Source organism: Phacochoerus africanus, chromosome 14, assembly GCF_016906955.1.
Source record: "Phacochoerus africanus isolate WHEZ1 chromosome 14, ROS_Pafr_v1, whole genome shotgun sequence".
NCBI classification, from domain to species: domain Eukaryota; kingdom Metazoa; phylum Chordata; class Mammalia; order Artiodactyla; family Suidae; genus Phacochoerus; species Phacochoerus africanus.
In genome coordinates, this window is record NC_062557.1 from 879,570 (window position 1) to 905,285 (window position 25,716).

Genomic DNA, 25,716 nt, shown 5'->3' on the forward strand with positions numbered 1-25,716 from the left:
GGGACAGCACACCCAACGGGAGCAGAGTGCGCCTCCATCCAGATCCACGTGGAACATTTACCAGGATGCTTTGCATCCTGCAGCATCAAACCAGTCTTGACACGCTCATAGGAGCTCAACGTCTGTGAAGAATTTTCTTTGACCGCAACTGAATCAAGTGAGAACCAGTAGCAAAAAGGACGCTAAGCTATCTTCAGAGGTTTAGAAACCAAATAACATACTGCCAATACCTCCTGAGTTAAGGGAGGAAGAAAAGAAATTAGAACGCCTCTTGAACTGAAGACAAAGGCGGCAGGCCAAAATCCGCGGCCTGCAGCTAAAGCAGCGTGAGGGGAAGAGTTAACCCAGAGGCCCGTGTCAATACAGACGTTTCTCGGTGGCTGCGAATTCTTCCTTGTGGAACTGAAAAAAAAGGAGCAGATGACACCCAAACCAAGCAAAATAGAGGAGATAATACAAATCAGGGAGAATCAAATAAGAAAATCAAAAACCACTTTTCGAGAAAACCAGTAATTCATAAACCTTAAACGAGATTGAGCTGGAGGTCCCTTCGTGGCTCAGAGGTTAAGGAACCCGACTAGGATCCATGAGGACGCAGGTTCGATCCCTGGCCTCGCTCTGTGGGTGAAGGATCCGGTGTTGCCGTGAGCTGGGGTGGAGGCTGCAGGCCTGGCTGGGATCTGGCGCGGCCGTGGGGTAGGCCGGCAGCGGTAGCTCCGATGAGATCCCTAGCCTGGGAACCTCCTTATGCCGCGGGTTCGGCCCTAAAAAGACAAAGAAAAAAAAGAGAGGATGACAGGGGCGACGTCGCTGAGAGTCGACGCACGTTGAGCGGCTAATGAGGAATTATCACCACCAACTTCATGCCAAACAACTGGACAACTTAGGAATGAGGAAATTCCGCACAAGACCCAAGGGCAAGAAGGAGACATCTGAAAAAGCCCGCATCCATGGAAGAAAATGAATCTGGGATTAAAAACATAACCGTGGGAGTTCCCATCGTGGCGCAGTGGTTAACGAATCCGACTAGGAACCATGAGGTTTCGGGTTCGGTCCCTGCCCTTGCTCAGTGGGTGGAGGATCCAGCGTTGCCGTGAGCTGTGGTGTAGGTTGCAGACGCGGCTCGGATCCCGCGTTGCTGTGGCTCTGGCGTAGGCCAGTGGCTACAGCTCCGATTCGACCCCTAGCCTGGGAACCTCCATATGCCGCGGGAGCGGCCCAGAGAAATAGCAAAAAAAAGAAAACATAACCGTGAAGAAAACGCCAGGCCTGCATGGCAGCCTCTGCCCAGTATCTAGTGGGAAAATATTACCAATTCTACTCAGACGCTTCCAGAATTCTGGAATGGAAATAACGTTCAAAAGAATTCAAGTTACATAAAATATTTTGGGGGATTCCTGTTGGGGCTCAAATGGGTGATGAACCCGACTCGTGTCCGTGAGAATGTGGGTTCAATCCCTGGCCCTGCTCCACAGGCGTTGCTGGGTGGCTGTTGTAACCTGTCCTCTGGCCTAGGAACTTCCATAGGCTGCAGGTGTGGCCCTAAAAAGCAAAAAAAAATTTTTAAGTTAAAACAAAATAAACATTTTTTGGATGTCTCTGTCTGTTTAGGCGGCCATAACAAAGTCCCATAGACTGAATGGCTTAAACAACAGGAATTTGCTTTCTCACAGTTCTAGAGGCTAGGAAGCCCAAAACTAAGGTTCCTGCCAATTTGGTTGCTGGTGACAGCCCTCCTCCTGGCTCTCAGCCGCTGCCTTCCGCCTCAGCCGCCTTCTGCCTTGCTGTGCCCTTGCGTGAGCGCCAGCCCGGTGTCTCTTCCTCTTGGAGTGTCACCCATCCTCCCGGGCCAGGACCCCACGCTTGTGCTTGTGACTCCATTGAATTTTTTAGCGCCTCGTAGGCGGCCTCGTCTCCAAATCCGGCCCCCTTGGGGGTTAGGGCTTCAGCGGGAATGAAGAGAGGATGTGGGATTCGGTCACTGCAAGGGAAAAATTCGCAGCTCTTCCTGGAGGCCAGCGTGACTTTTGATACCAAAACCCCCCAAAAAGGCACAATGAGGAAACTACCAGAGTTCCTGCCGCGGCGCAGTGGAAGTGAGTCCGACGAGGAACCATGAGGTCTCGGGTTCCATCCCTGGCCTCCCTCAGTGGGTGAAGAATCCGGCGTTGCCGTGAGCTGGGGTGCAGGTCGCAGGCGTGGCTGAGATCCTGCGTGGCTGTGGCTGTGGTGCAGGCCGGCGGCTACAGCCTCGATTTGACCCCTAGCCTGGGAACCTCCACATGCCGCCGGAGTGGCCTTAGAAGAGGCGAAAAGGCAAAAATGAAAAAAAAAAAATCGATATAATTCACCATGTTACTGATAAAAACCTTGGTCATCTCAGTGGATGTAGAAGGCAGCATTTTTTTTATTTACTTTATTCGTGTACTTATTTCCCCAATACAAATTTTTTTTTCCCTGCGGTACAGCAAGGTGACCCAGGGACGCATGCATGTACACATTTTATTTCCTCACATGATCAGGCTCCATCATGAGTGACTAGACAGAGTTCCCAGTGCCACGCAGCAGGATCTCGTTGCTCGTCCGTTCCAAAGGCAGTAGAAGGCAGCATTTAGAGAAAAACTCAGCCACTTCCTCAACCCGCTTAAAGACTTCGGCAAAAAACACACAGCAGCTACCATCACACTTAAGGCTGAAAGAGGACATATTATTCAAGATCGGGAACCAGACGGAGATTTCCAGTCTCACCCCTTCTGCTCAGCCTCGTGTCGGAAGTTCCAGCCAGTGCAGCAATTCCAAGAAAGGGAATAAAAGGCATACAGATCAAAAAGGAAGACATAAAACTTCCCCTATTTGCAGACAACGTAACTGTCCTTGTAGAAAAGCTGATGAAATCTGCAAAGAGCTCCTGGAAGGAGTGCATTTGGGACGATTGATTGCAGGACAGAAGATGGATACAAAAAGCCCAGCTGTATGGTTATGTGCAAGGAATGAGCTCATAGACATTGGTATGTAAAGATCAATACCAGGAGTTCCCTGGCGGCCCAGCAGGTTAAGGATCTGGTATTATGAACCACTGCGGTCCAGGTCACCGCTGTGGCTCAGGTTTGACGCCTGGCCGGAGAACGTCTGCCTGCCACAGACGCAGCCAAAAAAACAAAGAAAAAACCAAAACTATAAGCCCCAGACTTAGGGGAGGGGGGCTGCTCTTTAGAATTCCCATAGCCGACAAAGGATTTCTTCCCCAAATTATGCAAAGAACAAGTAGGGGGCAGTAATAAGACAAAGCATGCACTGCATCCTAATCACCGGACCACCAGGGAATCCCTACAGTTTCACCTTTTGCATTTAAGCTCATGATCCATTTGGAATTAATGTTGGTGTAAAGTTTGAGGTCGAGGGTTTTTGTTCTTGTTTTGCCTACAGACGGCCAGTGGCACGATCCGTCCATGGGAGAATGGCTGCTGGCCCTCTGTCGAGGTTTAGTTGGGCTTAACCGTGTGGGTCTTTTTCGGGGTTCTCTCCCCTGTGTCGTGTGTATCTGCCGACAGGACGGCCACCATCTTCGCTGCTGTAGCTGGACAGCGAGCCTGAACAGTGGGGAAAGCAACGCCTTTCCCGTCCGCTTTTTTCAGTTTTTATTGGCTTGTGGTTGATTTACAATGTCGCCTTAATTCCAGGAGTACGGCAAGTGGCCTGGTGCACACATATATTCTATTTCTACAGTCTCTTCCGTTGTTACAAGTGAACGAGTATAGTTTGCTGGTATAGTTTCCTGCTCTTTTTCAAAGTTGCTTTAGCCATTCTAGGTGCTTTGCTTTTTCATGTGCATGTAAATATATTTGTTTATGTCTACACACCTTGCTGGATTTTTTGGACAGATTTACATCCAATCCGCACGTTGATCTGCAGAGAATCCACGCGATGTCTCGTCGTCTGGTCTGCGACCGCGGCAGACCCTCCAGACCGTGAACGGAGGTCTCCTTTGATTTCTTTCACCAACATTCTGGGATCGTCGGCACGCGGATCGCGTGCACGTTGTGTTTGATTTATTCCGAAGTATCTACTTTTCTTTGGCGCAACGGTAAATGGTATCGGGGTTACAATGTCAATTTTCGTGCGTTTGTGGTTAGTATATAAAAATGTGATTGAGGAGTTCCCGTCGTGGCGCAGTGGTTAGCAAATCCGACTGGGAACCATGAGGTTGCGGGTTCGGTCCCTGCCCTTGCTCAGTGGGTTAACGATCCAGCGTTGCCGTGAGCTGTGGTGTAGTTTGCAGACGCGGCTCGGATCCCGCGTTGCTGTGGCTCTGGCATAGGCCGGTGGCTACGGCTCCGATTCGACCCCTAGCCTGGGAACCTCCACATGCTGTGGGAGCGGCCCAAAGAAATAGCTAAAAGACAAAAAATAAATAAATAAATAAATAAATAAAAATGTGATTGAATTTCTGCACGGACCTTGCTGAACGCATTTGTTAGTTAGAATTGGGCTTTTTGTTTTCGGAGATTTCTTAGGAGTTTCTATTAGGACCATCTGCCATGTGCAAGGTGGGACGCTTCTTTTGTTCCCAGCCACATGCCTTTTTTTTTCTTTTTATTGCTTTATTGGCCAGGTTGGAATTGCCCACACTATTTTGAATAAGAGCTGTGAGAGCAGGCGTGCTTGCTTTGTCCTGATCTTAGGTGAAAAGCAGTCCGGTCTGTCACCACTGAGTATTAATTATAAGGTTTTTGGGTAGCTATTTGTTTTCAAGCTGAGGAAGTTCTCCCCCCATTCCTAGTTTATCAAGGTTTTTTCCTGTTTGTTTGCTTGTTGCTTTTTAGGGCCGCACCTGTAGCCTATGGAGGTTCCTAGGCTAGGGGTCGAATCGGAGCTACAGCTGCTGGCCTCCACCACAGCCACAGCCACGCCAGATCCGAGCCACTCTGTGACCTACATACGCCACAGCTCACGGCAACACTGGATCCTTAAGCCACCAGGGATCGAACCTGCGTCCTCATGGATGCTAGTCAGATTCGGTAATCACTGAGCCATAATGGGAACTCCGTTTTTGTTTTATTTTGTTTTGTTTTGTCTTTTGTCTTTTTAAGGTGGCATATGGAGATTCCCAGGCTAGGGGTCAAATCAGAGGTGTAGCTGCCGGCCTGCACCACAGCTCACAGCAACGCTGGATCCTTAACCCATGATCGAGGCCAGGGATCGAACCTGCATCCTCATGGATCCTTGTCGGGTTCGTTCACCACTGAGCCACAACGGCGACTCCAAGGTTTTTTTTTTTTTAAATCATGAGTAGGTGTTGGATTTTGTCATCTGCATTTACTGAGATGATCCTGTGTTTTTTATACTTCGTTACATTAACTGATTTTCAGAAAACAAGCCAACGCCGTATTCCTAGGAAAAATGCCACTTTGTCATGGTATGTAATTCTTTCTATATGTCGGTGGGATCGTGTTTGCTAAGGTCTTGAGGATTTTCATCGCTGCTCATAAGATACGAGTGTGTAGTTTTTTTACCATGTTTGTGTCTTTATACCTCATCTATGTAATTACTGGTGTTCCTTATGTTTTCATGTGGATTCATGTTACAACCTGATGTCATTTCTTTTAATTCTAAAAAGACTTCCAGGATCTCCCCCTGTGGCTCAGAGGTAACGAACCCGACTAGGATCCATGAGGACGCAGGTTCGATCCCTGGCCCCACTCAGCGGGTTAAGGATCCGGCGTTGCCGTGAGCTGTGGTGTAGGTTGCAGACGGGGCTCGGACCCAGTGTTACTGTGGCTGTGGTGGAGGCCAGCAGCTGTAGCCCTGATTCCACCCCTAGCCTGGGAATTTCCATATGCTTCATTCAGGTGCGGCCCTGAAAAAATGGAAAAAAAAAAGTTTAAATAAAAAAATAAAAGACTTCTTTAATATTTTACGTAAGGCAGGTCGGCTAGCAGCACATTCTCTCCATCTTTATCTGGGAATGCTTTTCTTTTCTTTTTTCTTTTTCTATTTTTTTCCAGCCTTGCCCACAGCATGTGGAAGTTCCTGGGCCAGGGATAGAACCTGAGCCACAACAGTGACCCGAGCTGCTGCAGCAACAATGCTGGATCCTTAACCCACTGAGCCCAACGGATGTTTTTCTTCTTAAGACCACAGGTGCAGCCCATGGAAGTTCGAATCCGAGCTGCAGCTGCCAGCCCTCGCCACAGCCACAGCAACGCGGGGTCTAAGCTGACTGCCACCTCCACCACAGCTCACGGCAACGCCGGATACCTAACCCAGTGAGCGAGACTGAGGATCAAACCCGTATCCTCACGGACACTGGTGGGGTTCGTTACTGACGAACCCCGGTGGGAACTCCCGGGAAATTCTTAATTTAATCTTATCGAAAGAGTGGTTCTGCTTCTTTCACAATCCTATCCTTGGGGCATGTGGAAATACTTAAGGATGAAATGATAAAATGAAACTTGGCTCTGCCAGAGGGAAACCTTTCTGTCTTCCCTTTGGGAGGGTGCTTGGGAGGCCTGCACACCAATCTGACAAAAGGCGGGTGCACTGCGGCGGGGACAGAAGGCGTCCCTCTGTGATGAGAGGTGCGGGGAGGACGGCAGGGCGGCAGGGCCAAGGCCCCACGGCGTCCGTAGGAAAGAGAGGCCGGGTTTGGGGGGAACAAGCAGGTTGTGACTCCGTTGGCCGCGCAGGGGACGCGGGAACGCCTGGCCTCTAAAGCGGAGAACCTGTGGTTCCGGGCGGCCGAGCGCGGCGCCGTCGGGCCGCGCGGGCCGGGAAGCTCGCCGGCGTTGCCGCAATAACACAGCGGCTTCGCTCCTTCGCCGTTTTCACGAGGTTCCGCGCGCGCCAGAGGCCGGGACCCCGGTCCCGGCCCCTCTGCGCGGCCGGGCGGAGCGCGGGCCCGGCGGCTCGGGCGCCCAGGCGACACCCGGCCCAGCGAGGGGCGACTCCTGCCGCCCCCGGCCCCGCGCGCGCGCCGCGCCTCCGCCGCGGGGCGGCCCCTGCGCAGCCCGGCGCGGTTTCCCGGGGACGCGTTTCCCGCCGCACCGCGGGCCGCCCGGACCGCCCTGGCGGAACACCTTCCGGCGGCCCCGGCGCGGAGCCCTGCGCTCGGCGGCGGCGGCGGCGGCGGCCCGGCGGTGGCCCCGGCGCGAGCCCGGAGCCGCACCCCGCGGGACCCCCGGCTCCGAAGGCCCAGCTGCGTCGGGAGGAGCCGCAGCCCGGCCCGGGCGCCCGGGTGGCCCGGCTCCGCCCAGGTAGGCTCCGTGCGGGCTCGACCCGCGCTTCTCGGGCTCCCGGGGCCCTTCCTCGGGTGGGGGCGGAGAGCGCGCCGCCGGACGCGTCGTGCCCTGGTCGCTGGGCAAGACGTGGGCGGCCGAGGTGATTTTTACATGTAACGTCACAACTTCGCGAAAATATGAAACCCCCGCTGGGAACTTGGGCACTAAGCCGATGACCCCGCTTAATCAGCCCCTACCCAGGTCCGCCAGGTGAGCAGAAGGCGCCTCCCTCCCTGCTCGTCGGCGCCGCCGGTGTTTCCTGTTGTGATTAATCAGGGCCGGGCGGCTGCCTGTTCAATCCTTCAGGGATTTAAGCAGGCTCCTTAGGGACCCGGCAAGCCTGGCCAGGCTGCGTAAGGACCCCTGGAGGGAAATGCCCTCAGTACACTGTCATAGGGGGCCGACCCCCGGACCGCCAGAGGAGCTACAGAGTGGCCAGGTGGCCGCCTGGGCCCCCTGGTGGCCTCCAACAGTGTCACACAGGGGGGTCCTGCCTCGGTGGGAGCTGCTCTGCGGCGGGCCGGCCCGGACAAGGCCCTTACGTTGAATTTCCTCTTCACACCCGTTCTGCCGGACACACACCTTCATCCCGTTAAGAAGTGAGGGGTTCAGGCTCAGAGAGGTTGAGCGACCTGCCTAAGGTCTCCCCCGGCACTGGGGTTTCCTTCTGCTCCTGGTCTGCACCAGCGTCACCCTTCGGGTCCCCGTTTGTGACCGAGAGGCAGCACCGGAGTGGCTTGGGGAGAGGTCGCTCCTGCCCTGCGCCCTGCCGGCCTCTGAGCCCCTGGTTGTACCCCTCAGTGTGGAGACGATGCCAAAGCTGCAGGGCTTCGAGTTCTGGAGCCGCACCCTGGGGGGGGCCCGCCACGTGGTGGCCCCCATGGTGGACCAGAGCGAGCTGGCCTGGAGGTTGCTGAGCCGCCGGCACGGCGCCCAGCTGTGCTACACACCCATGCTGCACGCCCAGGTCTTCGTCCGAGATGCCAACTACCGCAAAGAGAACCTGTACTGTGAAGCGTGCCCCGAGGACCGGCCCCTCATCGTGCAGGTGGGTGGCCCGGCCCCAGAGTGCTGGCGGCGGCGGCGGCGGGCAGGCAGCTTCCCGAGATCAGAGCAGAGGGGCTGCCCTTTCTCCCGGGGTTGTCCCCTTTCCTCTGGTGGCCGGCGCTGGGTGCTCTGAGAGATTTGCAGCACACGCCCCCCAACCCCTGCCACGTGTTCCCTCTGCACAGGCATGGTTAGGACAAGAGTGTGACGGGCCTGCTGGGCGCTGGGGGCGCCGCCTAGCGCAGCCCTGCTGTACACATGCAGGAAGGGGCGCCCCCTGCCGTCGTGCTCACCCCCACACCCCCTGTCAGCTCTGAACCCCTTGTGGGACCAGGGCCTGGCTCAGGCGCTTGTGACCTCCGTGTCTCCCCCAGTTCTGCGCCAACGACCCAGAGGTGTTTGTCCAGGCGGCTCTCCTGGCACAGGATTACTGCGACGCCGTCGACCTGAACCTGGGCTGCCCGCAGATGATCGCCAAGCGAGGTGATTCGGGTTCCGGGGTTCTGCGTTGAGTGCCAGCCCCGGGCTGGGGCGAGGCTCTGAGCCCAGGGTGTGGCTGACGCCAGGGGCAGCTCAGGGGCAGCTGGCCCTCCCTGGGCTCCTTTCTCTGGAGGGTGGGGACGGGGCTCAGCTGGCCGTCAGAGGCCGTCATTTCCCTCGGTAGTTGTCGGGCTCCCTCGGGACAAGTGTGTCCTGCTGAACCGAGGTCTCCCCGCACCGCCGTGGAGCCGCTCTCCTGGCGCCTCAGCTCCTCTCCCCCACTGGCTGGAGGAGTTAGGTGCTGGCCGCTCCGAGCGCCTGTCGGGAGGGTGCTCTGCGCGGGCCGGGCAGCCGGAGGCCTGTGTGGGCCCGGGAGCAGGCGCAGAGGGCGTGCCTGTCCTTCGCAGGCCACTACGGCGCCTTCCTGCAGGAGGAGTGGGACCTGCTGCGGAGAATGAGTGAGTCGGCCGCGTGCTGCCGGCGGGGACTTGGGGCCGCTTTGGGGGCGGGCTCCGGAGAGGACGGGGGCCGGCAGAGGCCTCCTGGCCCTGGTGCTGTCCCTGCTCTGGGAGGTGGCTGCGGGGAGTGGCCTGTCCCGCCGCAGCTGCCCCCTTAGAATCAGAGCGCGGGTGCCGGTCAGAGGCGGCGCTCTCCGCTGCCCCAAGCGGCAGCCCGCACACGGTCCCCTGGAGGCCTGCCCGGAGGTGGCCGCCACGGCGCCCGGAAGCCCACTCTGCCTTTCCCCAGTTCTGCTGGCCCACGAGAAACTCTCTGTCCCTGTCACGTGCAAGATCCGTGTCTTCCCCGAGATCGACAAGACGGTGAGATACGCCCAGATGCTGGAGAAGGCTGGCTGCCAGGTGAGGGCCGGGGGCCCTGGGTGGGGGGTGGGGGCGGGAGTCCCTGAGACGCATGGAGGAGCCCCACGCTCGTGCCGGGGTGGGGGCAGTACTGGGCAGACCGGCTGCTGGGCCTCGGCCACCTCCTCCCCAGCCCAGCCCAGCCCAGCCCAGCCCAGCCCAGCCCTGCCCCGCCTGGGTCAGGCTGGCACGCATCCCTGCCTCGGGCAGTGACGGTGCTGCCACTTCTGGGAGGACTGGCCCTGGGAAGGGTCTGGGCCTCCCCGCCCCCTCACCCTGGGGGCACACGGGATGGCTCTGCCATGTCACCCGGCCCCGGTGCAGCCAGCCCAGAGGACTGGGCTCGGGACCGAGAGCCAGGCACGGGGCGGCCTCCCCGGAGTGGTCGGGTGCAGTTGAGGGCGGGCTGTGTTCCAGCTGCTGACCGTGCACGGGCGCACCAAGGAGCAGAAGGGGCCCCTGTCGGGCGCGGCGTCCTGGGAGCACATCAAGGCGGTGCGGTGAGCGGACCTGGGGGCCCAGGGTGGGCAGACGGGGGAGGGGGGGGGGCTGGCCCTGCCGCGGGGTGAGGGGCCAGCGCCCTCTTTTCTGAGCCGCTGCCGCCCCGCTTGCCGACAGGAAGGCGGTGGCCATTCCCGTGTTCGCCAACGGCAACATCCAGTGCCTGCGGGACGTGGAGCGCTGCCTCCAGGACACAGGGGTGCAGGGGGTCATGAGTGCAGGTGAGGCTGGGCCCTGCCTGCCGTTGGGCCACCCCTGGCAGCCGCTAGAGGGGCCGTCTGCCCGCCTGCATCGCGCCTCCACAGGCCCAGATGAATCGCCCTCAGGCCGCACGGTCCTCGCCCAGAGCCCCGTCTGCCCTGCGGGGCAGAGCCCTGGGGCCCGTGGCCAGCCTTGCCCTCGGGATGGCGCCGCCTGGGGAGGACGTGCGCCCCTGACCCGCGCCCCCGCCCCGCCCCGCAGAGGGACACCTGCACAACCCCGCTCTGTTCGAGGGCCGCAGCCCTGCCGTGTGGGAGCTGGCCGAGGAGTACCTGGACCTCGTGCGGCAGCACCCCTGCCCCCTGTCCTACGTCCGGGCCCACCTCTTCAAGCTATGGCACCACACGTGAGTTGCCCCCCGGGGGACGCAGTCTGGTGACATGGCGAGGGCGGGTGCAACGGCCAGGCTGGAGGAGAGAGTGCCCCTCTGCGCCAGGGCCCAGGGCCAGTGGTCGCCGAGCTGGGTGCTGGACCGGCTCTGACGGGGCGGCCGTCTCAGGCTGCAGGTGCATCAGCAGCTTCGAGAGGAGCTCGCCAAAGTCAAGACCTTGGAGGGCATTGCTGCCGTGAGCCAGGAGCTGAAGCTGCGGTGCCAGGCAGGTGCCAGGGCGCCAGGCAGTGGGAGGGGCGCTTGGGCTTCAGGCCCCTGACCAAGGGCCCCCTGGGCTCTTGCAGGAGGACATATCCAGGCAGAAGGAGGGAGAGAAACCCTCGGGCGGCCTGCCTTTCTTCCACTGGATCTGCCAGCCTTACTTCCGGCCAGGGTGAGCCTCCCTGTGTGTAGGTGGGCTGCGGGGTGGGGGACACACCTGCCTGGCCTTGGCCAAGGTGCAGGTGGCTCAGCTGTGTCTCTCGGGCGGTGGCAGGGGGCAGGCTCGCGCCTTTGTCAGACGGCTTAGGTTTCTATGAGACGCTTCCCTGAGCAGCTCTGCCCTGTGGTCCCGAGGCTGACCCCCTGAGCTTTCTCTGGGTTTTCTGAGGAGGGGACAGACTCATCTGAAGCTGCAGCCCTACCCAGGGGCCAGTGGCTCAGACTGCTGTCCCCTGGTGTCCCAGCCTCCACGCCAGCCACTCGGGCCAGCCCTGGCCCAGGCAGCCTGAGCCGAGCCGCCAGGGCCTCGGGAGAGCTGCACGCACGTCCTCACCCCAGGCTGTGGCTGCTGGGCTGCCTCTCACGGGCGTCCCCTGGCTCTGCCCACTGCCCCTCCCTCTCAGGCCCCAGGAGGGGAGCAAGGAGAACGGGGGTGCCCGCAGCAAGCGGGCCCTGGAGGAGGAGGGCAGCGCAGAGGCCCTGTCCAAGAACAAGCAGAAGAAGCAGCTGAGGAACCCACACAAGACCTTTGACCCCTCGCTGAAACGTAAGCCGCGGCACCCCCCACGGGTCCCCAGGTTCAGGTGGTTCAGATAGATGCCTCCTAAGTCGTGGGGAGTCCAGCAAGAAGGGCCCGTGACCCTTCCACGTGTCCCCAAGGAGGCTGATGGGCCCCCCAGTGGGTGGGGTGAGGTTTCCCGGCAGATCCCGCCCAGCGCCCTCCGCCCCCCCAGCCGCCTGCCCAGGTGGACACCCGACGGGAGCCCCGGGGGCGGGCGGCGGCGGCGGGTAAGGTCACCTAGGTCAGCTGACGCCTCTGCTCTCTTCCCAGCAAAATACGCGAAGTGTGATCAATGCGGGAACCCAAAGGTGAGGGCGTCCTCGGGGCCCCACCACCAGCCCCAGTCCCAGGAAGGGCCCCGCACGAGCTGTCCTCGTCCTCAGCCGCGGGGGCGGCCTGGCCACGGCCCAGGGTGGGTGGCTTCTCCCCGTCAGGCTGGCTCTGCCCAGGCTCACGGGCTTCCCCGTGCCCAGGGCAACCGGTGTGTGTTTAACCTGTGCCGGGGCTGCTGCAAGAAGCGCGCTTTCAGGGAGACTGCCGACTGCCCAGGTGAGGGGCGCCCGCCGCCGCCGCCCCCCCCCGCCCAGAGTCGAGGGACCCTCGGCCGCCTTGGACCCACGTTTCCTTCATCTCGCTTCTCCGCCAGGTCACGGGCTACTTTTTAAAACCAAACTGGAGAAGTCTCTGGCCTGGAAGGGGGCCCAGCTGCGGCCACAGGAACCTCCTCCGCAGGCGGGGCCGGGGCCGCTGGGTGGCCTCCCCGAGGCCGTGGGCAGCGCCCTGACCTGAGGGGCACCTGCAGCCCCAGGCTCCAGGCCTGCCCGCCGACGCCTGGACTCGTGCCCGTTAAGGAAACGCCTTTTCTCAGGGAACCTCCTGCTCCTTCACGCGGAAGGACAAGCCGCTCTTCCCCTCGGCCCAGGCCGGGGGCCCGGAGAGGCCACACCGGGGAGCGGGCTCCCCGGCCGGACCTGTCCTGGGCTCCAGCCCGCCTGTGTCCCCAGTGAACAATAAATCACTTCAAAGCCGCCCCATTCCCGGGCCTGAGACCTGGGTGTTGGCAGGGCCGCTAGGGCCCAAGGCACCTCCTGCCAAATAGAGCCTCAGTCTCCTCCATTGCGGCCACCCTGTCCCCGGGTGGGGGGAGGAAGGAGCGGCGCCAGGGGCTGTTCTCAGGCTGCCCTTTAATGAACTCAGATTCAACGAGGCTGCGACCCCAGACGACACAAGACCCCATGGAGGCTGGGAGGTGGGGCTGCCGGGTGGGGGCCTGGGCGCCACGGGGCGCCCCCTGCAGGCCCAGCCCTCCCGTTAAGCCCACCTCCTCCCTGCGGCCCCCAGCACAGGGTGAACAGGGCCGTGGGAGAGGGGTGGGGGCCGAGGGCTGGCATCACCCGGCACGTGGGCTCCAGGCACCACCTCCACAGGCACTGCAGCAGCAGGAGGGAGGCCCAGGCGTCCGGGGGAGGCGGGGGTGGAGGGAGGGCGCAGACCGTCCCGGAGGCCGAAGGGAGCCCTCACATGTTGGTGCTCATCCGGGACTGGCTGTTGGCCGGCGTCAGCTCCCCCTGGCTCCCTTCTCGGGGAGGGGACTGTGGTGGAGACGGCTGCTCAGCCCGGGGAGGGGCGTGCGTGCCCGTCCCCCCCCCCCCACATCCCAGCCCAGGGCGGCCCCCGCCCCACCTTGACATGGATCTGGTTGCGCAGCACGGCCGCCCGCAGGATCATGGCTTTGACGCGGCGCTGGAACTCCTTGCCCATCAGCAGGGACTTCTCGAAGGTGGTGCTGCGCTGGTCCACGTCCCGGGCGTACAGGATCTGCGGGGGCGCAGGGGTCAGCGGGGCCCGGGCCGCCCGCCCCGCACCCCGGCCTGAGCCCGGACACCTTGCTGTGGGAGTCGATGCGGGCGTTGATGAGCCCTTCCAGGATGAGCTGCGTCAGCTCGTCCTCCAGCGCCGCCACCGTGGTGTTGAAGGCCGTGGCCATCTTGCGCATGTCGGCCGACACGTAGGGGCTGAAGTACTGCAGTGTGGGGGGGGGGGCTGTGAGCAGAGCGCGGCCCCCCCCGCCCCCGGCCCCGCCCCCGGCCCGGGTGTACCTGGATGAGGGGGGGGGCCGTGAGCAGAGCGCGGCCCCCCGGCCGGCCCCCCTGGCCCCGCCCCCGGCCCCGCCCCCGGCCCAGGTGTACCTGGATGAGGGCCCGGTTGCGGATCTGCGTGTACAGCGTCCTGACGTGCGGAGCCAGGTACATGTCCAGGAGCAGGTTGTCCTGGGGGCAGAGCCGGTGAGGACGGCTGTCCCCGCCCCGAACGGCTGAACCCGCCGCCCCCGGCCCGGCCTCTCACCTTCATCTCGTCCAGCATCTTGAGGCACGAGGCGTACTTGGACTCGTAGAATTTAAAGATGATATCCCGAACCTGCGGCTCCAGCTCCAGGAACAGCTTGAAGGAGCTGCAGACGCCGGACTCCTCAGAGCCCGCCCGCCGGCCCGCCCGCCCGCCCGGGAGGGGCCGGGCACGCGGGGCAGAGCCGGGCGCTGGAGCCCCACAGCCGCCCTCCCTCACCTGCTGGAGATGACGTTGCGCTGCAGCTCCTGCCGGTCAAAGGTGGCCAAGGCGCACAGGCCGCCGTAGACGGCCACGTTGCTGGGGGAGAGCAGCTAGGCAGCAAGAAGCGGGGAGCGGAGACCCGGGTCCCCAGCCGTCAGGACACAAGTCCGGCCTAGGCCCGCCCACCACCCACCACCCACTGGGAGAAGCCCACCCAGGGTGCCACGGGAGAGACCCCCTCCGCCCCCGCAGAGCCAGACGCTGCTTCGCCCTCACCTCGGGGAAGTCGCAGTGATCGAAGGCGGCCAGGAGGAAGCACTTGGCAGCCTGCTTGTACTTGCGTGCCGCCAGCTCGGCCAGGCCTGGGGGCGAGGGGGAGGCGGGGTGAGGCAGGAGGAAGCTGCCAGGGCCGCGCAGGGCCGCCAACAGACGCACCCAGACGGGCCCTCCTCAGCGTCAGGGACAGAAACGCTGGCAGGCACCAAAGGCAGTCCCCTGGGCCAGGCGCCCAGGGAGGCCGTGCGGCTGCTGTTGCTACTGCAAAGGGGCTTCTAGCTGATGCCCCTTGTTCGGCATCAGGCACCAGCCGGGGGTCAGGGAGGGGAGTGACCAGCCCCGGCAGCAGCTGTCAGAAAACAAGGCCGGAGTTCCCCCATCGTGCCGCAGTGGTTAATGAATCTGACTAGGAACCATGAGGTTGCAGGTTCAATCCCTGGCCTTGCTCAGTGGGTTAAGGATCCAGAGTTGCTGTGGCTCTGGCATAGGCCTGTGGCTGTAGCTCTGATTTGACCCCTAGCCTGGGAACCTCCATATGCCGCAGGAGCGGCCCTAGATAAGGCAAAAAAAAAAAAAAAAAAAAAGAAAACAAGGCCTCCCCGAGGGGAACCTGAGCCCGGCAGGTGCCAGGTGCGGGGCACATGGGTTTCACTGGCTGGGACAGGGTCAGCTGTGGTGCCTGCCTGCCCCAGTGCCCCCGGGCCCTCACCTGCGGCACACTTGAGCTTGGTGAGGATGGCCTGAGTCTGGGTGTCTCGCTCCCCACGCTGCTGCAGGAGAAGGGTGTGCACGTGAGCAGCGCGTAGCCCCCAGATGCTTCCCCACCGCAGGCCCGGCCCCGCCGAGGAAGAGCAGAGGCCAGAAGGACCAGGCCCGCGGGAGCCGGCAGCGGTCAGGGCTCCTGGGGCCGGGGCCCAGGGCTGGCGTTACCTCAGCAATTTCTGGGGTGGACTCGGCCTTGCTGACGTAGCTCAAGACGTGAGACCAATTCTGCAAGTACACACTGACCTGCCAGGCAGGGGGTACGGGCTCAGCCTGGGGCACCCCCTCCTGGCCCACCAGCACAGCTGCCCGGCAGCCCCTCCCACGCCCCCCACACCAGGCCCCACCTTGATGACGTTCAGACACATGTTAATAACGTGCTTGGCGCTGGTGCAGTAGTCACGGGCCCGGGAGTAACACTTGAGGGCGTTGCTGAGGTCCCCACAGTCCAGATAGTGGTCCCCCAGATCGTCATGGCCCCGCCTGTGGGCCCAGCCACGAGTGGACATGGGTCAAGCCATGAGCCTGGTTAGCCGCCCCCCAGCCCTGAGCACAGCTAAGGCTGCCCCCATGGAGCCCACCCCCAGCCCCGGGCACACCTGATGCTGCCAGCCTGGGATGGAGCCCGCCCCCGGCCCCGGGCACACCTGATGCTGCCAGCCTGGGATGGAGCCCGCCCCCGGGCCCCGGGCACACCTGATGCTGCCAGCCTGGGATGGAGCCCGCCCCCGGGCCCCGGGCACACCTGATGCTGCCAGCCTGGGATGGAGCCCGCCCCCGGCCCCACCTGATGCTGCCAGCCTGGGATGGAGCCCGCCCCCGGGCCCCGGGCACACCTGATGCTGCCAGCCTGGGATGGAGCCCGCCCCCGGGCCCCGGGCACACCTGATGCTGCCTCCCGGGATGGAGCCCGCCCCCGGGCCCCGGGCACACCTGATGCTGCCAGCCTGGGATGGAGCCCGCCCCCGGGCACACCTGATGCTGCCTCCCGGGATGGAGCCCGCCCCCGGGCCCCGGGCACACCTGATGCTGCCAGCCTGGGATGGAGCCCGCCCCCGGCCCCGGGCACACCTGATGCTGCCAGCCTGGGATGGAGCCCGCCCCCGGCCCCGGGCACACCTGATGCTGCCAGCCTGGGATGGAGCCCGCCCCCGGGCCCCGGGCACACCTGATGCTGCCAGCCTGGGATGGAGCCCGCCCCCGGGCCCCGGGCACACCTGATGCTGCCTCCCGGGATGGAGCCCGCCCCCGGGCCCCGGGCACACCTGATGCTGCCTCCCGGGATGGAGCCCGCCCCCGGGCCCCGGGCACACCTGATGCTGCCAGCCTGGGATGGAGCCCGCCCCCGGCCCCGGGCACACCTGATGCTCTCCTTGATAGAATTGCCCTTGTAATTCTTCAGATCCGTGTCCAGCTTCTCCAGCTTCAGCAGGGCCTTCTTCCGAGTGGCCTCCACCCAGGCCGTGTCCAAGGGCGGGGGCTCCACCCCACTCTCGGGGATGGCGTCGGGCGTGTTCTGCAGCTCCCTGGGGAGGACCCGGCCGTCAGGGGGGGCTGGGATGCTGCCAGCGGCCCTCGCCCCACGGGGAGAGCGCCCCGTTGACAGGGGCACAGCTCTGACCACAGAGGCCCGCCGCCTGGTGGGACGGCCCAGGGGGGAACAAGTCTCGGCGACGCTCCGAGGAGCGAGGAGAACCCGCTGCGGTCTCCGCAGGCTCCGCGCGGCCCAGAACCGCGCGTGCGCACACGCGAGACGCCGCCGCAGACGCGGGGCGGGGCCGACGCGCCGCAGCGCGAGCGCCTCCCGCGTCGGCTGCGCCTCCCGGCTCTTCCACGAGAAAACGAGGTCGCCGGGTCCTGGGGCCTCACCTGGTGGCCTCCGAGAGCTTGCGGTGGATCTCCTCGTACATGTCCACGTTGAAGGTCCGCTGCACGAAGGAGAGGGCCATCTTCAGGGCCTCCGCCCGCAGCGGGGGGCAGTGGTCGGCGATGAACTGCAGCCGCTCGATGCGCATCAGGCCGCTGTAGCTGGCCGCATACTGCTCCAGATCCTGGGGGCAGGGGGCAGAGTGCTCGTCCCCCAGGCTGGGACCCCAGACCCCAAGCCCCAGCCAGTGGTGGGGAGCAGTGGCGTGGGGGCACCAAACAAATCGCCGACCGCCCACGGGCTGAGGAGAGGCCGCTGGAAACGGGCCGGTGAAGGGGCCTCCGGGGTAAAGCTCTGGCCCGGGGTGAACAGCCGGAGGCACGTGGGCACCCGCCCAGACCGCCAGTCACCAGGCTGAGCAATGAGGAGACGGTGCTTCACAGGCTGGGCCCCAAAGAAGACGTGTCCTTGCAGTGAGATGACCAAAGCGCAGCCTGGCACCCAGGGCTCCTCCGTGGGGGCGGGGGGGGGGGGGAAGCAGGTGAAGGGTCTGGAGCGGACTAGCAACCCATCAGAAATGAGCAACTGAAACCCGAGAGGTTTCCAGGTCAGAAAAAGACGTGGTCGGCGTGGGGAGCCCAGCCCAGACCTCACAGCAAGACTGACACCCCAACAAACCCACTGACCCCCTAGGAGCGGCTGCAAGGCTCCCTACCAGGGTGGGGTTCTCCACGACATAGTTGACATCGGGTGCGTTCTGCGGGTCCTCCTGGGGGTCCACGTCAATCTGCATGGGCTCCACCGCCCCCTGCAACACGGGCGGCACCTTGACACCTCTAGTGGGGGATGCCCAGGGAGAGCGAGAGACCCTCACTGTGCCCCAGCTCAGCTCTAACCCGGCTCCAGACAGGCCCCTCCCCACTGCCCGCCACGTCCAGCGCCGCCACATCGGGGAGGGGGCTCCCGGCGAGACTGGCGCTCAGGAGCAGAACCCCCGCCCGACTGTGACAGCCTATCTCCGGGGCGGGAACCGGACGCCGGAGGACCGCTTCCCAGGGACCCCCGAGGGTCCCTACGCGCTCCCGGCCACCGTCCTGACGCAGCCTCCTCCGAGCCACGGGGAGGACCCTGGGCGGCCTCGACCGGGCGCATCCGAGCAGCGGGAGCAGCGGCACCCGGCGACGCCCGCCGGGGGCCGGCCGCGGCCGGAGGCGGGAGGAGGGCGCCCGGGCGCCCTGCGCGGCCCGCGCTCAGTGGGCGGGCGGGCGGGCTGGTCCCGGCCCCGGTCCTGGAAGGTACCTCATAAAGCAGCGTACAGGCCGACAGGCTGGCGCTCAGGCTGAAGTCCCCGGCCGTGCCCGGCAGGAAGAGCTCTGACCTACCGCTGGGAGGGGCGCAGTGCACATCTGCCACTGACGACGCGGCCGCACGGGGGGCCGGGCCACCCCGCATTCTGTCCTGACTGTCTGCACCCCCCGACCCTGACACAGAGCTGGCTGGCTGCTGAAGGAGAAAGAGCGTTAGCGCGCCGGGCCTGCCGGGCCTGCCGGGCTGCCGGGGCCGACGGCCGGGACGCTGCGGCCGGGGTCCGGGCGCGGGGAGAACGCCGCGCGGGGGGCGCGCACGGCCGGCCCCCCTCCGGCCCGGCGGCGGGGGCGCGGAGGGGCCGCCGGCCGCGGCTCGTTACCTGCAAGTTAAACACCTGAACCGGCAGCGGCATCTTCGCCAACCCCGCCGCGGCGCGACGTCCACTTCCGGGGCAGCGCGGCAGCCGCTTCCGGGTCGCGGCGCGGGCGGGGCGGCTCTTAAAGGGGCCGCGCCGCGCTGGCCGGGCGGTGCCCGCGGGTCCCGCGGTCGTATGAGCCGCGCGCGGGGGGCGCTCTGCCGGGCCTGCCTCGCGCTGGCCGCGGCCCTGGCCGCGCTGCTGCTGCTGCCGCTGCCGCTCCCCCGCGCGTCCGCGCCCGCGGCGGCCCCGACACGGGCCCGGGCCCCGGGCCCTGACTCGCGCGCGCCCCCTGCCCGGCCCGCCGCGGCCCCCCGACTGCGGCCCGACGACATCTTCATCGCGGTCAAGACCACCCGAAAGAACCACGGGCCGCGCCTGGGGCTGCTGCTGCGCACCTGGATCTCCCGGGCCCGACAGCAGGTGGGTCCCGCTCCGGGGCCCCGCAGACTTCGGGATTCCCGCCCCGCACCCTCCCACGCCCCGAGATCCCCGCTCCCCAGATGCCTGCCTTTGGGATCCCGCACCGCTGGCTTCCCAGGACCTCCACCGCCTTTGGACTCCGCTCCCTCATCTCTAAACTGGCATCCCTCCCTGAACCCCACCCCGGATCCCTTCCCCACCGCTGTGTCCCCAGCGTGGCCGTCAGGCCCCAAGCCCCGAGTACGTGGGGAATGGACGGGCACCCCCAGCACCCACCCTCCCAGGCTCCAGGCTCGCATGAGTTCTCCCAGCTGACCCTGGGCTGAGACCCCTGAAACATGCCTGGCAAGAGCAGGGCCACCCCAACATTGCTGGGGACGCTGAGGGTACCGGCAGGCTGCTCTGCTCTCCTCTCTGATCTGCCCAAGCCCAGGCCCAGCCACTTGTGCTCCTGCAGCTTCAAGCCAAGGCCCTGCCAGACCTTGGGGTCCCCAGGGGGTGCCCCTTGACTCCTCACAACTCTCTCTTTCCAGACATTCATCTTTACTGATGGGGACGACCCCGAGTTGCAGCTCCAGGGTGGTGAGTGCCCCCGTCCCGCCCCACCCTGCTAGCTGCCTCCTCAGCTGTCCCTCGGTCCAGGGCCACCCGGCCCTCTGCTGTGTATAAGGCGGGGGAGGGCGGGGAAAGGCACCTGCTCAGGGCCACACAGCTGGTGGAGGACAGAGCCCCGATGCCCACCCACCGCTGGCCCCGCATCCAGGGCCCCAGGCCCCAGCCCTGCTCTGCCTCCCTCAGCCACGCCCCCTACAGGAGGGCCAGCAGGGAGCCCTCCCTTCCGGGCCTGCCCACCTCAGTCCTGCTCCCTGGCAGGTTTTCTCTCGTGAGATTCCAGGAGGAGGTTATCTGTCTGGACCTCCGACAGCAGCAACAGAGTCAGCCGAGCGAGGCCGGGACAGGGCTGTGATCGGCTCCGACGTCAGGGCCTCGAGCAGGACAGACCTTACGTCGCCAGCTAGCCACATCTTGCCTGACTTCAGCGGGGTGGGTACACTGGCCACAGGCTTCCCTGGCACTCACTCTTCTCCTCCTCCCACCGCAGGCAGCCACGTTGTCAACACCAACTGCTCAGCCGTGCACACCCGCCAGGCTCTGTGCTGCAAGATGGCAGTGGAATATGACAAGTTCATCGAGTCTGGACGCAAGTACGTGGTGGCCGCGCCCTGTCTCCTGCAAGCCCAGGGCCAATGCCGGGCGCGCCCCCTGGTCCGGGCTCACTGCAGGTTTCTGCACACCCCTCCAGGTGGTTCTGCCACGTGGATGACGACAACTACGTGAACCCCGACGGCCTGCTGCACCTGCTGTCCAGCTTCTCGCCCAGCCAAGACGTCTACCTGGGGCGGCCCAGCCTGGACCACCCCATTGAGGCTACCGAGAGGGTCCAGGGAGGTGGAACCGTGAGTGCCGGGGCCGGGGAGGCAAAGCAGAGAGGAGGTGTCCCAGCAGGTGTCCCACCCACGTGTCCAGAGCTGAGGCCAGTGAGGGGGAGCCGTGGGAGGGGCCGAAGGCACAGGTGATCGTGGGCACCCCCACCCATTGTGCCCAGGGAGCTTTGGCCACCTGGCCGGGGAGCCCTTGATGGGTGGCCGAAGAACAGGCCTCGGGGTGCGCAGGGCCAGGAGCTCTGATCGCGGCTCCTCCTCCCCAGGTGACCTCGGTCAAGTTCTGGTTCGCTACTGGGGGGGCCGGGTTCTGCCTGAGCAGAGGCCTTGCCCTCAAGATGAGCCCCTGGGCCAGGTGAGGGGGGACCTCTTGGGGCCTGGCTGCCTGGGAGGGGGTGCCCAGGGCTGGGCAGGCGCTGACCGGACCCCCTCGGCTCCCAGCCTGGGCAGCTTCATGAGCACAGCTGAGCGGGTGCGGCTGCCAGACGACTGCACCGTGGGCTACATCGTGGAGGGGCTGCTGGGCGCGCGCCTGCTGCGCAGCCCCCTCTTCCACTCCCACCTGGAGAACCTCCCGAGGCTGCCGCCCGACACCCTGCTCCAGCAGGTAGGCCTGCTGGGCCCCTGCCCCCACCTGGCTCCCTGACGGGTCACAGCACCGAGGCACAACTGCCATGGACTCGGGGTCCAGAGAGCCGGGGGCGGGGGGCCCGGGGCTCACATGGGGGCTCCTCTGTAAAGGGAACCACTGGGCTTTCCCAGGGGCCCCAGCTGTCACAGACCTGGCCTGGAGAGGGGAGCAGCTTCGCGCAGGGGGTTGGGGACGGGCGCCAGCCGCCTCCCTGGGGTGTCGCCTGTGCTGGCCACGCCTCCGGCCCTTCCATGCTGTTCCTGAGCTGGCCCCGGGGACGCTGGGAAGGCCAGGCGGCCTCTCCCGTGGAGAACACGGCACGGTGGGAGATGCTGGCCCCGAGCGTGACGCCGTCCCTTCTCCCAGGTCACTTTGAGCTACGGGGGCCCTGAGAACCCGCACAACGTGGTGAACGTGGCCGGGGGCTTCAGCCTGCAGCAGGACCCCACGCGGTGAGCAGGCAGCGGGCAGGGGTGCCGGGCCAGCCTGCCCTTCCCGCAGCCCTGACCTCCCACTCCCTCCCAGGTTTCAGTCCGTCCACTGCCTCCTCTATCCGGACACGGACTGGTGTCCCGGGCAGAAGCAGAGCGACCTCGCCCCGCGGTGACCCTCGGCCCCTGGCCCAGAGGCGGTTCCGGCTCTGCCCCGCGGTGCAGGCGCAGGGCGAGGCCTCCGCGGGAGCAGGCTGCCCCCTCCTGGGCTCGGTTGGCTCCTCCAGGCGGCTGTGGACACGGCCTCCCCCAGGCGGGTTAGGGGCACCTGTGGATACTCAGGCCGGCCGGCGGGCCCTGGAGACCCGGTGCTACGGAGAGGACCGCAGCGCTGTGCTCCTGCCCGGGGGCCCAGCCCCAGTTCTCACCGGAAAGGGCTTCCAGGGCGGCGGCCTGCGCCCCTTACCTGCAGGAAAGGGGCCTCCAGGCCCGAGTGGCGCCTGAGGTGCTGCCGCCGTGCAGAGGTGTCTGCAGAGCCTCCTCCGGGGCCCCCCGGAAGCCACCCTCCCACCGTAGGCTTGGCGCTGGCGGGCCGGCTCCAGCCCGATGCAGAGGTGCCGTCGTGCGGGCCCCGGGCGGAGGCGTCCTCGCGGAGGGGCTTCGAAGACACCGTCATCCACGCTGGCTCGTCGCTCCGTCCTCGTCCTCCCGCCTCAGGCCCCACGTCCACAAAACAGAAGGAGCCTTGGGTCTGGGGCTCCCGCTGCAGGGAGACAGCCCCGCCCGCCCGCCCTGGCCTTGACGGGGGTGGGGGGGGGACGAGGGGCCCGCACCTCCTCCTGGTCTCCCGCTCTGTGCCCGCAGCCGCTGAATAAAGGCCCGCTCGCTCCCTAGCTTCCTCGTTGTCTTCGCCCACCAGCCACCCCTGGCAGCCCCGTCCTCCCCACCCAGGCTCTGCCCTGAGACCGGCTCCCCAGCGGGCCCGTCCGCGCTCCCGGCCCTGCCGGCGGGTCTCAAGCGGCCACTGGGCTCCTTGGTGTGAGCACAAGTGCCTGTGGACCCGGCTCCCCGCCGGGCGTGCTGCCCGCCCCAGGGTGAGGCTTGCTGTTTTAGCACATTGTGCGCACCTGTGTGTGCGGCATGTGGCTGCGCACACACAGGCGTGTGTGTGTGTGCGCGCGCGTGCATGCAGGCCAGGCCGGCAAACCCAAGAAGCGGGTTGAAGTCAGCACAGGTTGCTGCTCAGGCTGAGGTTCCCGGGAGAGGGGCTCATGGCGGGTCACCAGGAACTGTCCCTGCTCAGCAGTCACCTCCCCTCACGTGCCCGGACGTGGATGTGTAGCCCCCGAGGCCTAGACCCGAGCTGCGCTTCCCAGACCCCGGCACACTGGGGCGTCCACACAGCAGCCCCCAGGATGCTGCAGTTGGGCCGCCCTGCCCTCCCCAGCCTGGACCGCCTCAGGCAGACGCCTCCCTCGCCCGGGCCCGAACCCCCGGCACCGTCCAAGGCGAGTGTGACGGGCCAGCGCCCTGAGGCTGTGGGCACGGCCAGGGGGTGGTCCATTTATTGCTGAGAGAGAAAAAAGCCTGGAAGGCAACACACAAAGGTGTCTGTGTGTGACGTCGCCCCGAGAGGCAGAAATTGGTGGAAGCGTTTTTTTCCTCTGACCCCTTTCTGGTATTTGGCAAGTAACAACATGTCTCCTCATGGTCATAAAGCAGACGTATAATCAGGAAAAGTTAAAATTTTGTTAAATTAAGTTTCCAAATTAAATTGTGTATATTTGGCCCCCCATTTTAACATTTTTTGGACGACCAAGTAAGCACCTTTGGTCCCATGGCATTGCATGGCTGGCACTGAGCCAGCCCTGGAGGACTGACCCGCTCCCCGGGGCCGCAGAGCATTGGCGTGAGGGCTGCGTAACCCCTGGGGGGTGCGGGCTTTCTGGGTGGGGGGCGGGGGGGGGTGAAAGCAGGCATCCTCATTATTCGAAGATTCTGTGTTTGCAGATTCACCCACTCGATGCAATGTATTCATACCCCACATCCATACCTGCCTCCTGGTTGCTCTCCGGCTGCGGAGACGCTGAGGCTGACCCCGGGGAGGCTGGCCTCGGAGACAGGGACAGGACGCAGGCAGCAGGGGGCAGTGCCGAGTAGAGCAAGGAGTCCAACGGGAATTAACTCATCCTGGAATGAGAGTTCGCTGATGGTTCCACAAGTCGGAATGTTAGAAGAGCTACCACAGGTGGATCCTAAAAAAAAAAAAAAAAAAAAGGATGCAATTGAACTTATGTGCAGAACAGAAACAGGCTCACAGACTTGGAAAAACTTGGTGACCAAAGGGGACGGGTCCGGGGGCGGATGGGGTGTGGGATGGGCGCAGGTGCCCTGAGGTCTATGGGGTGACTGGCCAACGGGGACCTGCTGTAGAGCACAGAGAACTCTACCCAGTCTTCTGGAATCATCTAGGTGGGGAAGGATTCCGAGCGTGAGAGAGGAGTTCCTGCTGTGGCGCCGTGGAAATAAATCTGACTAGGAACCATGAGGCTGCAAGTTTGATCCCTGGCCTCAGCTTGAAAAAGAACCAACTACTGAATTATACCCTTCAAAACTACACTTTTCCTTTGAGGCACAGTGGATTGAGGATCCAGCGTTGTCACTGCACAGCTTGGGTTGCTGCTATGGCGTGGGTTCAGTCCCTGGCGCAGGAACTTCCACATGCCCTGGGAGCAGGAAGAAAAAAACTCATGCACGTTTTAATTTTTGGCTGCGCTTGTGGCATGTGGAGGTTTCCGGGCCAGGGATCAAAACCATGCTACAGCAGTGACCCGAGCTAGAGTGGTGACAACACGGGCTCCTTAGCCTGCTGCGCCATCAGGGAAAGTCCAGGACAGTGCGCTTTTACTCTCTTTTTTGGCTGCTCCAGGCCAGGGGTCAGATCTGAGGCGCAGCCTCAACCCAAGCCACAGCTGCTGGATCCTTAACCCCCTGTGCCAGGCCGGGGATCCAACCTGTGTCCCAGCGCTCCCAAGACTCTGCCAGTCCTGTAGCACAGCGGCAACTCCAGGACTGTACACTTTTTGGTGCGTGAGTGCTATCTCAATAAAGACGTTATTTAAAAAAATCGAGCCAAGGAGTTCCCACTGTGGCGCAGTAGGAACAAATCCAAATAGGAACGGGCTCAATCCCTGGCCTCCATCAGTGGATTAAGGATCCGGCCTTGCCGTGAGCTGTGGTGTAGGTCACAGACCTGGCCTGGATCCCGCGTTGCCGTGGCTGTGGTGCAGGCTGGCCCCCACAGCTCCCATTGGACCCCTAGCCTGGGAACCTCCATATGCCACAGGTGCAGCCCTAAAAAGACGGGGAAAAAAAAAAAAAGCCAGCCTAGGGAAATGTGTCCATCAGGATGGGCCAGGCTGTGCGGCAGGAACTGCTAAGCCCTGGAAGTCTGTGTGTTCAGGTCACACTGTGACACGCATGGGTGCCCCCCTTCTCGGAGAGTCAAGGACCCAGACCCACGGGAAAAGAAGAGGAGGTGGGATGAAGCCACCAGCGCCTCACCACCTGAGCCCACAAAGGACGCTCGTTTCTCACGTTTCACAGGCTTGAAGAGGTCACGCAGCCACCGCAACACCCAGGGAAGCCAGAACGTGAGCAGAGGCCCAGGGTTTGCTGGGTGCTGGGCACCGATGACATGGAACAGGCACGTCGGAGCCCCCGCGGGCGAGGCCACACGGGCCGGGTGTGGGGTCCGGAGCGGAGGGGAGTGCGGTGTGGCCCACTCCCCTCAGCCCCCTGGACTCCCGGGT

At 63.8% G+C, this 25,716-nt stretch overlaps 3 protein-coding genes across 7 annotated transcripts; 2 read left to right on the top strand and 1 right to left on the bottom strand.

Moving 5' to 3' along the window:
* The first annotated feature begins 7,128 nt into the window (after nt 1–7,128).
* Nucleotides 7,129–12,899, top strand: DUS1L (dihydrouridine synthase 1 like). Its single transcript, XM_047756628.1, has 14 exons — nt 7,129–7,253; nt 8,079–8,325; nt 8,699–8,807; nt 9,212–9,262; nt 9,552–9,664; nt 10,082–10,164; nt 10,283–10,386; nt 10,628–10,772; nt 10,926–11,022; nt 11,102–11,190; nt 11,642–11,784; nt 12,070–12,107; nt 12,273–12,348; nt 12,446–12,899. Exons 2-14 carry the CDS (start codon nt 8,089–8,091, stop codon nt 12,586–12,588), a joined length of 1,428 nt encoding a protein of 475 aa, XP_047612584.1. The 5' UTR covers nt 7,129–7,253; nt 8,079–8,088; the 3' UTR covers nt 12,589–12,899.
* A 67-nt stretch (nt 12,900–12,966) lies between these two features.
* GPS1 (G protein pathway suppressor 1) lies at nt 12,967–20,406 on the bottom strand. Of its 5 annotated transcripts, none has more exons than XM_047756627.1 (14): nt 20,253–20,406; nt 17,970–18,062; nt 17,257–17,438; nt 16,749–16,913; nt 15,735–15,870; nt 15,556–15,633; nt 15,335–15,395; nt 14,626–14,711; nt 14,365–14,459; nt 14,146–14,251; nt 13,989–14,069; nt 13,685–13,822; nt 13,483–13,617; nt 12,967–13,391 (listed from the first exon to the last, which is right to left on the bottom strand). In XM_047756627.1, exons 2-14 carry the CDS (start codon nt 18,045–18,047, stop codon nt 13,317–13,319), a joined length of 1,416 nt encoding a protein of 471 aa, XP_047612583.1. In that variant the 5' UTR covers nt 18,048–18,062; nt 20,253–20,406; the 3' UTR covers nt 12,967–13,316. The 5 variants fall into 5 exon arrangements, with proteins under 5 accessions (XP_047612583.1, XP_047612582.1, XP_047612581.1 ...); XM_047756626.1 differs by lacking the exon at nt 20,253–20,406 and adding an exon at nt 18,942–19,033 and having other exon boundaries at nt 15,335–15,392; XM_047756625.1 differs by lacking the exon at nt 20,253–20,406 and adding an exon at nt 18,942–19,033.
* On the top strand, nt 19,070–22,797 carry RFNG (RFNG O-fucosylpeptide 3-beta-N-acetylglucosaminyltransferase). The gene is made up of 8 exons (XM_047756629.1): nt 19,070–19,400; nt 19,934–19,982; nt 20,503–20,605; nt 20,704–20,857; nt 21,109–21,197; nt 21,284–21,449; nt 21,840–21,925; nt 21,999–22,797. The coding sequence occupies exons 1-8, from the start codon at nt 19,113–19,115 to the stop codon at nt 22,078–22,080; spliced, it is 1,017 nt and encodes a 338-aa protein (XP_047612585.1). The 5' UTR covers nt 19,070–19,112; the 3' UTR covers nt 22,081–22,797.
* The last annotated feature ends 2,919 nt before the right edge of the window (nt 22,798–25,716 follow it).